The sequence below is a fragment of the Montipora foliosa genome, chromosome 12 (assembly GCF_036669935.1).
Source record: "Montipora foliosa isolate CH-2021 chromosome 12, ASM3666993v2, whole genome shotgun sequence".
Lineage (NCBI taxonomy): Eukaryota > Metazoa > Cnidaria > Anthozoa > Scleractinia > Acroporidae > Montipora > Montipora foliosa.
Genome location: NC_090880.1, coordinates 27,970,275 through 27,983,066, shown reverse-complemented (window position 1 = coordinate 27,983,066; position 12,792 = coordinate 27,970,275). Strand labels below are relative to the sequence as shown.

The 12,792-nt window shown below is 39.3% G+C and overlaps 1 protein-coding gene across 1 annotated transcript; it reads left to right on the top strand.

Moving 5' to 3' along the window:
- Positions 1-8,070: 8,070 nt before the first annotated feature.
- Positions 8,071-12,658, top strand: LOC137978595 (short-chain collagen C4-like). The gene is made up of 5 exons (XM_068825592.1): positions 8,071-9,140; positions 10,104-10,180; positions 10,418-10,543; positions 11,434-11,622; positions 12,041-12,658. The coding sequence occupies exons 1-5, from the start codon at positions 8,899-8,901 to the stop codon at positions 12,520-12,522; spliced, it is 1,116 nt and encodes a 371-aa protein (XP_068681693.1). The 5' UTR covers positions 8,071-8,898; the 3' UTR covers positions 12,523-12,658.
- The last annotated feature ends 134 nt before the right edge of the window (positions 12,659-12,792 follow it).

Genomic DNA, 12,792 nt, shown 5'->3' with positions numbered 1-12,792 from the left:
TCTCCCCCCCCCCCCCCCTTGTAATCCTTTTTAAGCAAACAACCTACACTATTCAGGTGGTGAAAACGCCACATTCTAGTGAGCACCTTCTGTTTGACATAGTGTGACCTCCCCTTTGAAAAATCCTGGCTACGCCCCTGATGACATCCTTACGAAACACCAAGTTAAGCGTTCAAATTCTGTCACACCAGTTCCTATAAGAAAAATATCATTCTGGTTTTACCCAATTTAGGTTTACCGACAGAATAAAGATGTCTTGCGAAGTGTCAATTCTTGTGTTCATAGTTTCTATGGTTTCGTTAATCTGAGGGTTGTTTTTCAAAACAAGTTTCGTATTGAGCCTTTTTTTCCTTGTAAGGACCCGTGGTCTTAGCAGATCCCAAAAGTCTAGGGTAGTGTACAAACAGGTACAAAGCATGCTGTTGAGACTGACAGTTTCTATAAAAGCTATTTCTACAAAACCTGTTTCGCGAATCGTACCCAGTTTCTTCAGTTCAATGATACCCGTTCCTCGGAACAGTTAATTTTTGTATGGCAATTTTTATTTGCCCGTGTAGATGATGATAAATGACCAATTTTTATGTGACAACTGCATGTGCTGGAAAAGCTAGCGTGTTAGTTTTAATGTGGCAAATATAAAATTGCCACATAAAAAAATTGTCCGTGTAGACGAGATACCACATAAAATGTGACAATTTTTTCAACGTCTGGCACGTCTTCTGACTTTCGCCATCTTGCTTTTTGCTTTTCCATGGGCATCTCCGCTGTGCGAAATTATTACTGACGCAAATTAACAACAAATATTTGTCGAACCATCTACACGGGCAAATAAAAATTGCCACATACAGTTGCCACATAAAATTTGCTCGTGTAGACGGGGCTTTAAGGACGTTCGCGCGAAAAATTTTCAACATTGATTTTTTTTCTCAAACTTTTACCACTGTAAGATGATGAGTTAGTTATGTCAGACATGTAAAAAAAAATGGGGTGTCACCGACTTTGTTTTGGAGCGAACATGCCCGGAAAAACACCCAAAATGTGACAAAATCGGGCTTCGTTAGCAAATAAGGCCAGTGTCTGTAGACCCAAATATATTGCAATTAAATCTTTGAAGTGAAACCTTCTCTGCCAAATATTGTTATATGCGGGTTGAAAGTTCTTTCCCTAAAATATGATTATGCCTTCACCTGTTTGTGCTTGAACGCCTTTCATATAGCTCAGACATCACCATCTCATCGCAATCAACAATTCTGATGAATATCAACACTTTAATTTATTTCTATTATTTTTTTTTTTTTTGGTAGATTTGATGCACTGATGCGGTTCCCTTCTGTGGGATCAAGTGGGGATTCTTACAATTCACTTGTGGCCTACCTTTTGGGTTGGTATCAAACCCACCCTTCGTTATAAGACAATGACATTCAAAAGAAAAGCTATTCAGTGATAAAAGTTTTCCATTTCTTAGAGGCAAAATAGAAAATAAACTCTTCCGTGATTTGCAATGTTCATGCCAGTACATGAGCGCAACAATATTCTGACATAAAAATGTTATTTTGTTCAGGTTATTTTCTTTAATAGAAAGTAATTGAAGGTTAATGTAACTGCCAACAACGATTTTTAAGGAATTACCGATTATGAACTCTAACTCTTTTGTACCATTTTCAATTTCAAAGGAAAGCATACCCAAAACAGTGGAAAGGAAAAGATGCATGGACCTCCTAGTCCACCAGGGACACCAGGATTGGCTGGTAACCCTGGTTCGGATGGAAAAACAGGCTCCAAAGGTATATGAAACTCCACATTGCTCAGAGACCACGTGCCCATATTAAAACTTCACTTAACAGAGGTCCCATAGATTTCGCTGTCTTCTGGTTAAAACGTCTGAAACTGTAAAGAAGGCACCCCTAATAGCGCTGTCCTATTTCGTGCCTGATAAATAAAACCATCCTGCCAATTATATATCAAATTTATTATCGATTATTATGTACGGGAGAAGGAGGCGTTTACAACGAAATAGGGCATTTTACAGTCACGGTTTGCTTAGTGACCTAGCCTATGAGAGGCTGCGAGGTATTGATACAGACCTCACTGCTTTTATCATGTAAATTGTGTTGTTGTAATTTTAATTAGTCTCCATTAACATTAGAAAAGCACAAAGGTTTGTACCAACGCAGGGTCACCGGCAGCCTTGCTTCCATTCTTAGGCCAGGTAACTTAGCTACAACTGTAAAATGGTCTATTTGTGGCCGTTTCTGAGAGAAAGAGCCAGAACTTGGAAAAACATTAATCCAAGTTAAAATCTACCTCAATCCTCTCCATCAGTACTGAAACAAAAGAGAGAAAAGTAGTTTCACCTGACCAATGGGTTCTGCAGTGAACAAAGGAAAAATTGTCTTTTGAACCCCACCATAGTTAAAACTTTGAAATTGTTGCAGCAAGATAGCATGGTAGAGCCCCTTTAAAGAGATAAATTAGAAGTTAAAACTGGTCCAAACTGAGGATGATTTGATTCAACCAATCGCTAAATAGGAAGTGTTTAAACGTCTTCATCGCACCATTTCCAAACTTAATACAGGATAAATACCTAACCGAAGAACTACTTCTCAGGATCTATTACTCAGATTGAAGGATCACGGCATGGTTCATGGTTCATTTATTTCACACTATTTACATGACATTAACATAGAAAGAAAAGTATAGTCACAACTCATGGTTACAAGATAAAATAATTACAGTACAGGTTATAAAATGTGTGTGCAAAACGTGCAGATGCCCGGTATTTCGTTGATTATTGCAGCAACATAATCAGGCGTGTCTAAAAATTATATATAACTGTCTGTCATTTCCGTTTCAGGAAATCACGGCAGTGCAAAAGAGGTCTGGGAAGAGCGATGGTAGTGACGTCAGATCGAGACCCACAAGATATAAGTTTCACCAAACTCGTTCCCAAGGGACCCTGCAGAGAACGAGGGGGAAGCTTCATTTGCCTTCTCCTTCATAGAGAAGTTCTTTTAACGTAACGTTAAACATTTCTTGGCCCTCGTCAGATTCTGACGCTGGTCATTTTTCCGAAGACTCGAAAATGGATTACGACATAGAAATGAAAGATGATGGTCATGATTTATCTCCATCGAGATCATATAGCCTCGAGCGATGAAGATATCATCGCCTTTGCTGACGACCTAAAGGCTGACAAGGAATAAACTGCCAATTACGAAAAGAAAATAGAAGCTGACAAAGCACTAGAACGACAACTGAAGGCCGATAAATTTGACGGAAACGTTGAAGTGGCTTATATAGTGGGAATACTTGCGTATTCTGCATGGTGATCTCTGTGCGCACCTACCGAGACTGCTTTCGTTGATTGTGTGTTTTTTGTTTGGTTACATCTTGCAACGACAGTTCATCATGATTTGTTCCTTTTATTCATTCGTTGACTTCTGTATTGTGTAGGTGCAAGTGTGGAAATTGTCACACTGTCGATTTTCTTCAAAACATTAGCGAGTACTATTGCTGCAGGGAGTTGGAAGGCTGTTTAGAGTTGTCCTGTTTGATTCAACGTTTCAGGAGTCGAACCAGTTTGCCTTCGAAAATGGAGCCTTATATTAGGTTAAAAGCCGGAAAATGAGGCAAAGCAAGAGGCAAACAAATGTATCAACATACAGGAGACGAAGCAAGGTGAGCGGTGAATTTTTTTTGGCTAAGATATGGTTTACAAATAGAGTACATGTTCTGTACTGCTGGTGTATTTGATTAAATATCTGATTTTATCTTTGCTTCGTTTCTTTTTATTGCTTCCACTTCCATTTCTCTTATAACTTGAGCCTTCTGCCATGAGAATCGTTTAATTTAACGCCTTTCATATTTGTGTTGTCACGTTTGATCAAAAGCGGTCCAAACGTCGAGTGAAGTCCTCTCTTTTGAAATTCTTCAAGCGCAACTGAACTGAACCCATCTTCTTCGACGTTTCGTAATCTCATGGCGATTGTCGTCAAAATACGGTATCAGGAAATGAAGCCTTATACCGCCTTTTAAACTTCTGGTATTGTTGCATCCTGCTGCTTCTCATGTAAGCTGCATTCAAAAAATCCGCAGAGAAGAAGTCAAATTTTGACGTCACAATTGAAGCTAGACCCTTACCTCTCTTGTCTCGGTAGCGTGGCTAACATGGCAGTATTTTGCGCTAATTTTATATGTATTCAACAGATCGTTTCTCTTATAACTTGAGCTTTCTGCAAGGAGAATCGTATTAGAAATAGGTGTTTAATGAAACGTCTTCCATATTTGTGTTGTCACGTTTGATCAAAAGCGGTGTAAACGTCGAGTGAAGTCCTCTGTTTTGAAATGCTTCGAGCACTGTGACAAACTGAAGCAATCTTCTTCGACGTTCATGGCTTCATGGCGATTGTCATCGAAATACGGTATCATGAAATGAAGCCCTATACCGTCTTTTAAATTTCTGGTATTGTTGCATTCTGCTGCCACGCATGTAAACTGCAGTCAAAAAATCCACATTGATCAAGTTAAATGTTTAGAAAACTCCGGCTTTTACGTCACAATGGCGGCTAGACCCATATCTCTTTTGTTTCGGTAGCTAGTGCGGCCAACAGAGCAGTAGTATATGGGCCAACATGTCGGAGTTTTACCGCAAATTTTACGTATTGGACAGACCAAATATCAAGAAATAGACCAAATCAAAAAATTGTTTGCGCCAAAATGCCCCTAAAGTCACGCTAATATATTTTTTTCTGAGAATCTTCAGTGGTGAAGCGGAAAGAATCGGTTCCGATAAAACAGAAGCTCCGGGTTCGAATCTAATCCACGGATATGTTTTTTTTTTATTTCCTTATTTTCTGTGCTACCACAAGTCCTGGGACACACTGTCCTAAAATGACGATAACAGTAAATTCTATTCAAAGCTAATTACGAATTAACGATAATCCTTAATTTAGAGAAGAGATCATGTTGGAAGTAGTAAATAGGCCTTTTTCGATATATTAAAAGAAAGGAGAGGTTTAATACAGGACAAATATGACCAAATATGTTAAGCGAGACAATCGGCTGGCGTGAAAACACGCCCGAAGACAAAGGAAAATGGATGATATGCAAATATGTTTCACATTCATTCCAACGTGTTTCTTTTGTTTTTGTCCTCACTGACTCACTATCAACCCGAATATTTTGATATTTCGAAAATGGCCTGTTGTGTTGGGCTCCCGTGCCGGCAGCGGGTTATCATGAGACGAAATTGCGAGAAGTTATCCTCGCACACTTAACTTAGCAATCGTCTTATCATGACACCTGAAAAATTCAGGGCGCTTTAACGGAAATTTTCGCACCCGATACACATTCATGCTTGATCGCCAAAAACAAAATTAAGTTTTAAAATCTCCTTTGTATCGTGATATGATCTGTGAGTTCGGAATCAAATGTGTAATGGAATAAGACCAGTCTGAGCATCGTGTTACGGTAGGCGGATGGGTCATAACATTATTGTGGTGTTCACTTGTGAAATGAAAGTTCACACAAGTAGAATTTTTATTCCAATACGAACTAGTGAACTTCCTACGGCGTTTGTATGTAAACACTCTCTTTCCTGCCCCTATATATTCCTTCAACACTTTCGTATTTTTTTACAGTGAGAACCGAGCATCATGCATACTCGAGACTGAAGCCCCCCGCAAATGAAAGGCTTCAAGGTCCTTCAACATTTGCTTCAACATTCGTTCGATTTTGTTGAAGAGCGATGTTGAAACCTTTCACCTAAAGACAACTGTCGACGCTGTTGTTCCGCATTACAACCAAAGAAATTATTTTAATCACCTGAATTGCTGTTGAAGGCGATAGCTCGCTTTTACTCAAAAAAAAAAATGTGGACTCGTGTAGATCGTCCGATATCACGACATTTGAGGCGCGTTTACAGGACAGAGGAAAAATGGCACGGGTCCGATAAAAAGTGGAACGGTTCCATTCAGTTTTGTAAAGAAACTGAACTTTTATCCGTTCCGCTACGGAACCATAGGCGTCTATGGTCCTGTAGCGGAACGGATAAAAGTTCACTGTTTCTTTACAAAAATGAATGGAACCGTTCCACTTTTTATCGGACCCGTGCCATTTTTCCTCTCTCGTGTAAACGAACCTCAAATTGGTGATGATTTGCCTGTCGACCTCTCTCTGTTGACCTCTGTTGTGTACTTTGTCAACGGCGAAGAAAGTTATATTACTCGAAATCACCCGCTTCAAGTTCTCTTTTCGCTTTAGTTCACTCAGTGAAACTTTTCTAGCCAGTTGACCCATCAGTTCTAAACGTTTACGTTCATTTCAGTCATAAAGTCGACCAATAAATCCCGACGCAACAGTGATTTGTTAATTTGGTAGCTGTATTTAACTTGGTAATATTGTGTTGACTTGAATTTATCACGGTCAATTTTCATTGTAAATACAACTCTTACCACTCAGCCTATCTTTATTCGTCGTGATTCTATTCATCATCAACTCCCGGCATATTTTGCTGTTTTTTTGTGTTGTTACAATCATGCCAATAGAGCCCTTTCATGTTACAAAATTTACCTCTGCTGTTCCTGTTTCAGTGCTGCTTTTGGAATCCCCAAACGGTCAGTGTAAAACGCAGACTGCAGACCGGGGGTAAAATGCAGACTGAGGTTATAATTTAACTGTTGAAAAAGCCCAAACCCATTAGAAATGCTAACAGTTAAGCCTAAATATTGTTTTAGGCCTAATTATAGGTCTTAAGGTTAGCATTTCAAGAAGGAATTTGGGCTTTTTCAACAGAACTTTACGTTATAACCTCAGTCTGCATTTTACCCCTGGTCTGCAGTCTGCAGTCTGCGTTTTACACTGACCGAATGCCCAAACCTCAAATCACAGACCATAGCACGAGAGGAACCACTAACTCAGTGAGTACACTCAAAGGCCACCTTTCCCATGCAAAACTGCTACAAAGGGAAGGGGAATAAAAAGAGCCCCACAAAATCTGTTTTGATGTTTATATCCTTTATTGCTTTCATACTGTAAATGAATGTAAATAAATCGTAATAAAGTTTTATATTGCTAAGATACCTTTGAGAGGAAGACAGCCACGCTAACGAAAGCGTAACTTGAAAAATGAATCAACATTTTCTGACGCTATCGTAAACCTGTTTGCCGTCTTTATCCCGTACTGTTCGAGTATCACAATATCGGCGAAAATGCTCCAAGTGTATTGTATTGGAAGAATTCGTCATTGAAGTAAATATGGAGAATGAAGGATTGCTTGGAAGTATGTTCACGTTGTCGTCAAAACTTCATCGATTGAATGTGGTTACATTTATTCCTTTTTTACTTTATTAGGGACTTCAACATCTACAACGGCGACGAACTGAAAACGTCACCTCAAAATATAAACTTCCGCGATTATTCTGTCTCGTTCATGTCATGAGGCGAAGTATCCTAAAACTCAATTGGAAACGAACGTTTCCTCACGTTATTGTCAAAACCTCAAATTTGGTGATTTTATGTCGCAAAGTACTGGCAGAAATACGTGATGATAAAACAAGTGCCGACTACGTTTATTTTTTCTCTTTTAACCAAATGATATACGTTGCGTTCTCTTTGCCCTGGCCTTTGTCGTTTCTTAAACTCTGCTTTACTTTCTTGTTTTCCAGAGGACGGAAAAGAAATGTATTTAGAAATATATGCTGCAACTGCAGCACGCCTTTTTGCGGCATTAAAACCTAGTTTAGGACGAGTCGCTGTTTCCGTTGCATCCTCGTCCTTGCCAAAGCTCTTTGTTATGGACAAATGAGACATAAGTACATCATTTACGACATGTTCGCGTACGTTTCATCTTATTCAAACTGACAACCCTTCATGCTAAAGGATAAGGACGGATTTTCATCGCATTGTACAGAACAAACTTCATTCGGCATGTCAACTTTTCCAGTTCTTCAACAAATGACCCAATTGTTTCCATTTCAACAACCAGAGCATTTTACACTGAATTCACTTGGCTTACAGCAAGATTCTTGGGGAGCGAAGACATTAAATCGCCGAAAGCTTATTAAATGTGTCACTTTTCTGTATTCTTTGGTTTAAGAGAAAAGTGCAGACAATTCTAAATCCGTCGTCTTATAGGTAAGAAAGCCGCTCTAAGAACTGTAATATGTCAACAAAGTATGCGCAAGATCGGCGCTCTCTGTTGCAGAGACCGTCGTCGATTAAGTCAGATGTAGAATGTTATTTTTACAGTACCCTACATGGACAATTGAAAATTTATTGTCAGATGCTTGCGACCTCCACATAACCTAAACTGTTTTGCTCAGTTCACGTCGTCGTCAGGCCGAGAACGGCAATTGGCATGGGAACGCGCTTCCAAAACTACGGTTTGAAAACAGTTAATGATGAAGCACTGTCATTTCCTGCTGTTAGATTTCATAACCCTTTGCTAGTCTTTCAGAAAAGCCAACCGAGTGCACTTATCATCATCCTAGAAATATTTATATGCAAATCTGTCTGAGCGGTCCAACTGTTCATGGGGAATATTTCAGGGTTGCGGTCCCATTAAAGGCAAAGCTTGTTTTCCTTGCCTATCTCTTAGAGTTTCTTAGTCACAAAATATTGTTATTCCACTTGGATGTAGATTGATTGTGTACACCAGGTGAAAATAATTTTCCATCCGTTGACTGACATATTGACATTTACGCGCGTGACTCTTTGTTCAGTCAAAAGCATCTCAGTTGTAAACGCGAAAAAGTTCGAGCTTGTATCTTTGTGAAGCTCTCTGCAGAATCAATAAAACTTCTTTCTTGTGATTCACCTGAGGTATATTTAATTCGAATCTCCAACTTGATACTCTACTTGTACCGAAGGCAGTGATCAAAGAAGACCATTTCGTCAGCTATGAAGTACCCGCGAGTGAAAACCCCTTGTGGTGGCTTGCGTTTCCTTGTTGTGTTAATGATGTGCTTTACCATTTTGGTCCACATCTCAGCCATGGATGATCAGCGTCCAAATAATCACGATGTCCATGCAACTGGAAAAAAGACTGAGTCTATGCTGTTTCGCGAACGCAGAGGAATTAAGAAAAACACCACTCAAAACCCACAAGACTTTGCAAAACGACTGAAAAGCCTTGAAGAGAGGTTTGTCCCCGATAATCCATAGCCGCTTACCCTCCCAATACAAGAGACTGACTCACTGAGAAATCTTTTCATTTTTTTCTTCATTTGTTCATTGTCTCCAATGTTGTATTTGTTGTATTTTTCGCTTAGGAAGATCCATGCTGATAAGTGCTTCGTCGATTCCGGCTTGGCCACTAAAATTATTTGATCACATTTCGATATAATCCTTCATGTATTAGGACTGAGTTAACATTTTTATAGTTTTCGGAAATAAAATTCAGGCTCGGGATTTATCGAAGGCTGAAACTTTTTCCAGAAAATTGACAAAATTGTCTGTTCCCACAACAGCAGTAATAATTTTAAGATGTCGCCAGTTAACTTAATTCCAAAGGAAATATTGCTGTAGCTTTTTTTTTGTGCGTGTGTGTGAAATGTTCAGTAGGCTGAGTGAATATGTCTATCGATACGTTTTTTTTCGTTAAAATCAAATATATTTTACCAATTAAGTGATTTTCCTCGCAAACTAGAGAAACTAGTTTTGAAAACTTCAATCACTTGAAGGTATTTATCCAAACGCTGAGGCAATGTAAGCAAGTTGAAAACCGTGATCAAAGATTCGAAGGAAAGAATCATGTTATATCCGCCCCTCCATGAAGGATATCATGTAAAATGTCAGCTGAAATAAAACCAAAAAGAGAAATAAAGTCACACGGCTAAGAACTTTCCACATGTCTGCAGGGATTGTTCCAATCAGAACTACGCAATCAAACGTTTGTATACTTGAAAACTCTTCAACATTGCAAGGTTGACATTTAACGCAACATGCACGGACAGTTATATGCGGGTGGAAAGTTCTTTCCCTAAAATATAATTATGCTTTTACCTGTTTATGCTTGAACACTTTACTTATAGCTCAGACATGACCATCTGATCGCAATCAACAATTCTGATGAATATCAACACTTTCATTTTATTTTTTTGTAGATTTGATGCACTGATGCGGTTCCCCTATCTGGGATCAAGTGGGGATTCTTACAATTCACTTGTAGCCTACCTTTTGGGTTGGTATCAAACCCACCCTTGATTATAAGAGAATGACATTCAAAAGAAAAGTCATTCAGTGATAAAAGTTTTTTCTCAGTTTTCATTTATTGGAGGAAAAACAGAAAATCAGTAAACTCTTCCGTGATTTGCAAAGTTCATGCCAGTACATGAGCGCAACAAAATTCGGGCATAAAAACGTTATTTTGTTCAGGTTCAGTTCACTGAATTCTTTTGTACCATTTTCAATCTCAAAGGAAAGCATACCCAAAACAGTGGAAAGGAAAAGATGGGACCCCCTGGACCCCCTGGACCCCCTGGTCCACCAGGGAAACCAGGATTGGCTGGTATCCCTGGTTCGGATGGAAAAACAGGCCTCAAAGGTAAACGAAAGTCTACACTGCTCAGAAACTTCACTTCATAGAGCTGTCATAGATTTCGCTGTCTTCGAATTAATTCTGCCGGCCCAAAACCTCTGAAACTGTGAAGAAAGCACCCCTTTTGTGATGAATAAAACCATGATCGCAATTGTATATCAAATTTAAGTCTACAGGAGAAGGAGGTGTTTACAACGAAATTTGTGGCCTTTTCTGAGAGGAGCCAAAACTAGGCAAAACGTTAATCTATAGGTTAAAATCAACTTCAATTCTTTCCATCAGTGCTCAAAAAAAAAGGAACAAAAAAATAGTCTCATCTGACCAAGGGAGTCTGCAGTGAACAGAGGAAAAATTTTATCTTTTGGACTCCACCACAGTTTAAAGCTTTGGAATTGTAGCAGTAAAATGGCATGGTAGAGCCCCTTTAAAAAGATAAAAAAGTTAAAACTGGTCCAAACTGAGGATGATTTGATTCAACCAATGGCCAAATAGAAGTGTTTAAACGTCTTTTATCGGACCATTTCCAAACTGAATACAGGATAACTACCTAACAGAAAATTATAAAACCAAAACCAATGAAACTAATTACTTTGGCCAATCAAAAAGGAGGGAAACATGCCTTATTTCTTTGATTATTTCAACAACATAATCAGGCGTGTGTAAAAATTATACAACTGACATAGTGAATACCTTGTAAATGTTGCTCCAATAAGCAACGAAATGTTGTTTCTACCTTTTGCCCATCCTTTATGCTAAAAATTAGTTTCACACCCAGTTAAACATCTTCCCGTCTTCCCTTTTTTTTGTAACCATGCAAAACTGCTCCCTTGCAACTTTTCCCATCAGCACACAACAAATGATGATGACACCTGCGAGTGTACCTCTTTTCCCCACAGGAGAACCAGGAAAGCCTAGCACAAACACACCGTTACCAGGCCCTCCTGGTCCTAAAGGACAACAAGGAGCCCACGGACCTCAAGGAACCAAAGGAGAAAAAGGACAAAACGGAACTGGACAGTCTGGGGTGAATTATGTTCGGTGGGGAAGGACCACATGTCCCAGCGGTGCTCAGATTGTTTATAAAGGTATAAAACTCACTGAACAAGGCAATTGAACGCTTCCTATCACCAGGCATTCCGTGAAAAAAGCTTATTGCATCAGTTGAAAATAGCAGCTGGCCCAAGCAATTACACTTACTTTGCTTCATGTTTTGGTGCTTGTGATAAAATTTTTGAAGTCTCAAATTTTCCTTTCTTTATATGTATAATAATAAGTCACAGGGGTCGTGGGGAGTAGAAAACGAATTACGCAAAAGGAACACGAATGAAAAAGAAATACTGATCTCGCTAAAAATAGACTGAATGAAAACATAGCATGGCAAAAACGGCCAAAAGCCACAACATTGAGAATTCTTTTAGAGGTGTAATTTAGTTAGGAATTAGTACCTGTTTTTTCTTCTCTGAGCAAGCTAAACGCGTTGTACATACCGTTTCCACGTTTTAGGGATAATTGGGGGTGAACATCACACCCACTACGGTGGTGGAGTCAACTACCTTTGTCTTTCTCACAATCCAAAGTACGACAAGTACAAAGATGGTCACCAGATGGCAGGATACATTTACGGCACTGAGTATGAAGTCCATCAATACAACGGAGACCCTTTTAAGAGAAATATCCATGATCATGAAGCCCCCTGTGTTGTCTGCTTCGTGACGTCACGTGGTTCAATGCTGATGATACCCGCAAGGAATGACTGTCCATCTGGATGGACTGAAGAGTATCATGGGTATCTGATGACTGAACGTCAAAATCACAGACATTCAAGAGATTTCATCTGTGTCGATGGTGATCCAGAATATGTTCCTGGTAGCCATGCTGACAAAGATGGTGCCTTGCTGTATCCCGTGGAAGGCGTTTGTGGTTCACTTCCCTGTCTTCCATATGTCAGCGGTCGAGAGTTGACATGCGCCGTCTGCACCAAGTAAAGACAAAAGAAAGCTTGAACAGTAGTTGATTTGCATTAGAACGAAACAGAAACTAAATGAAATATCAATCGCTAGCAAGCCAGAGAGCAAATGTAGAGTAAGGGTAAAAAACAATAAACTTGTTGATCTTAATGAGTCTTGTGTTACACGATTATGTCCAATTCGATCCACTAATCAGCATCCTACAGCTGAGATGTCTTGGAACAAGCGCCCCCTTCGATTGGTACCGAATATACTAAACATTTTAGATGTACTCAAGTCTTCTTACAA

Excerpts from the sequence above, each read along its gene's own strand:
- LOC137978595 (XM_068825592.1), top strand. The coding sequence starts at position 8,899 with ATGAAGTACCCGCGAGTGAAAACCCCTTGTGGTGGCTTGCGTTTCCTT. Across the intron at positions 9,141-10,103 it reads CTGAAAAGCCTTGAAGAGAG|ATTTGATGCACTGATGCGGT; the intron begins GTTTGTCCCCGA and ends ATTTTTTTGTAG. Across the intron at positions 10,181-10,417 it reads ACTTGTAGCCTACCTTTTGG|GAAAGCATACCCAAAACAGT; the intron begins GTTGGTATCAAA and ends TCAATCTCAAAG.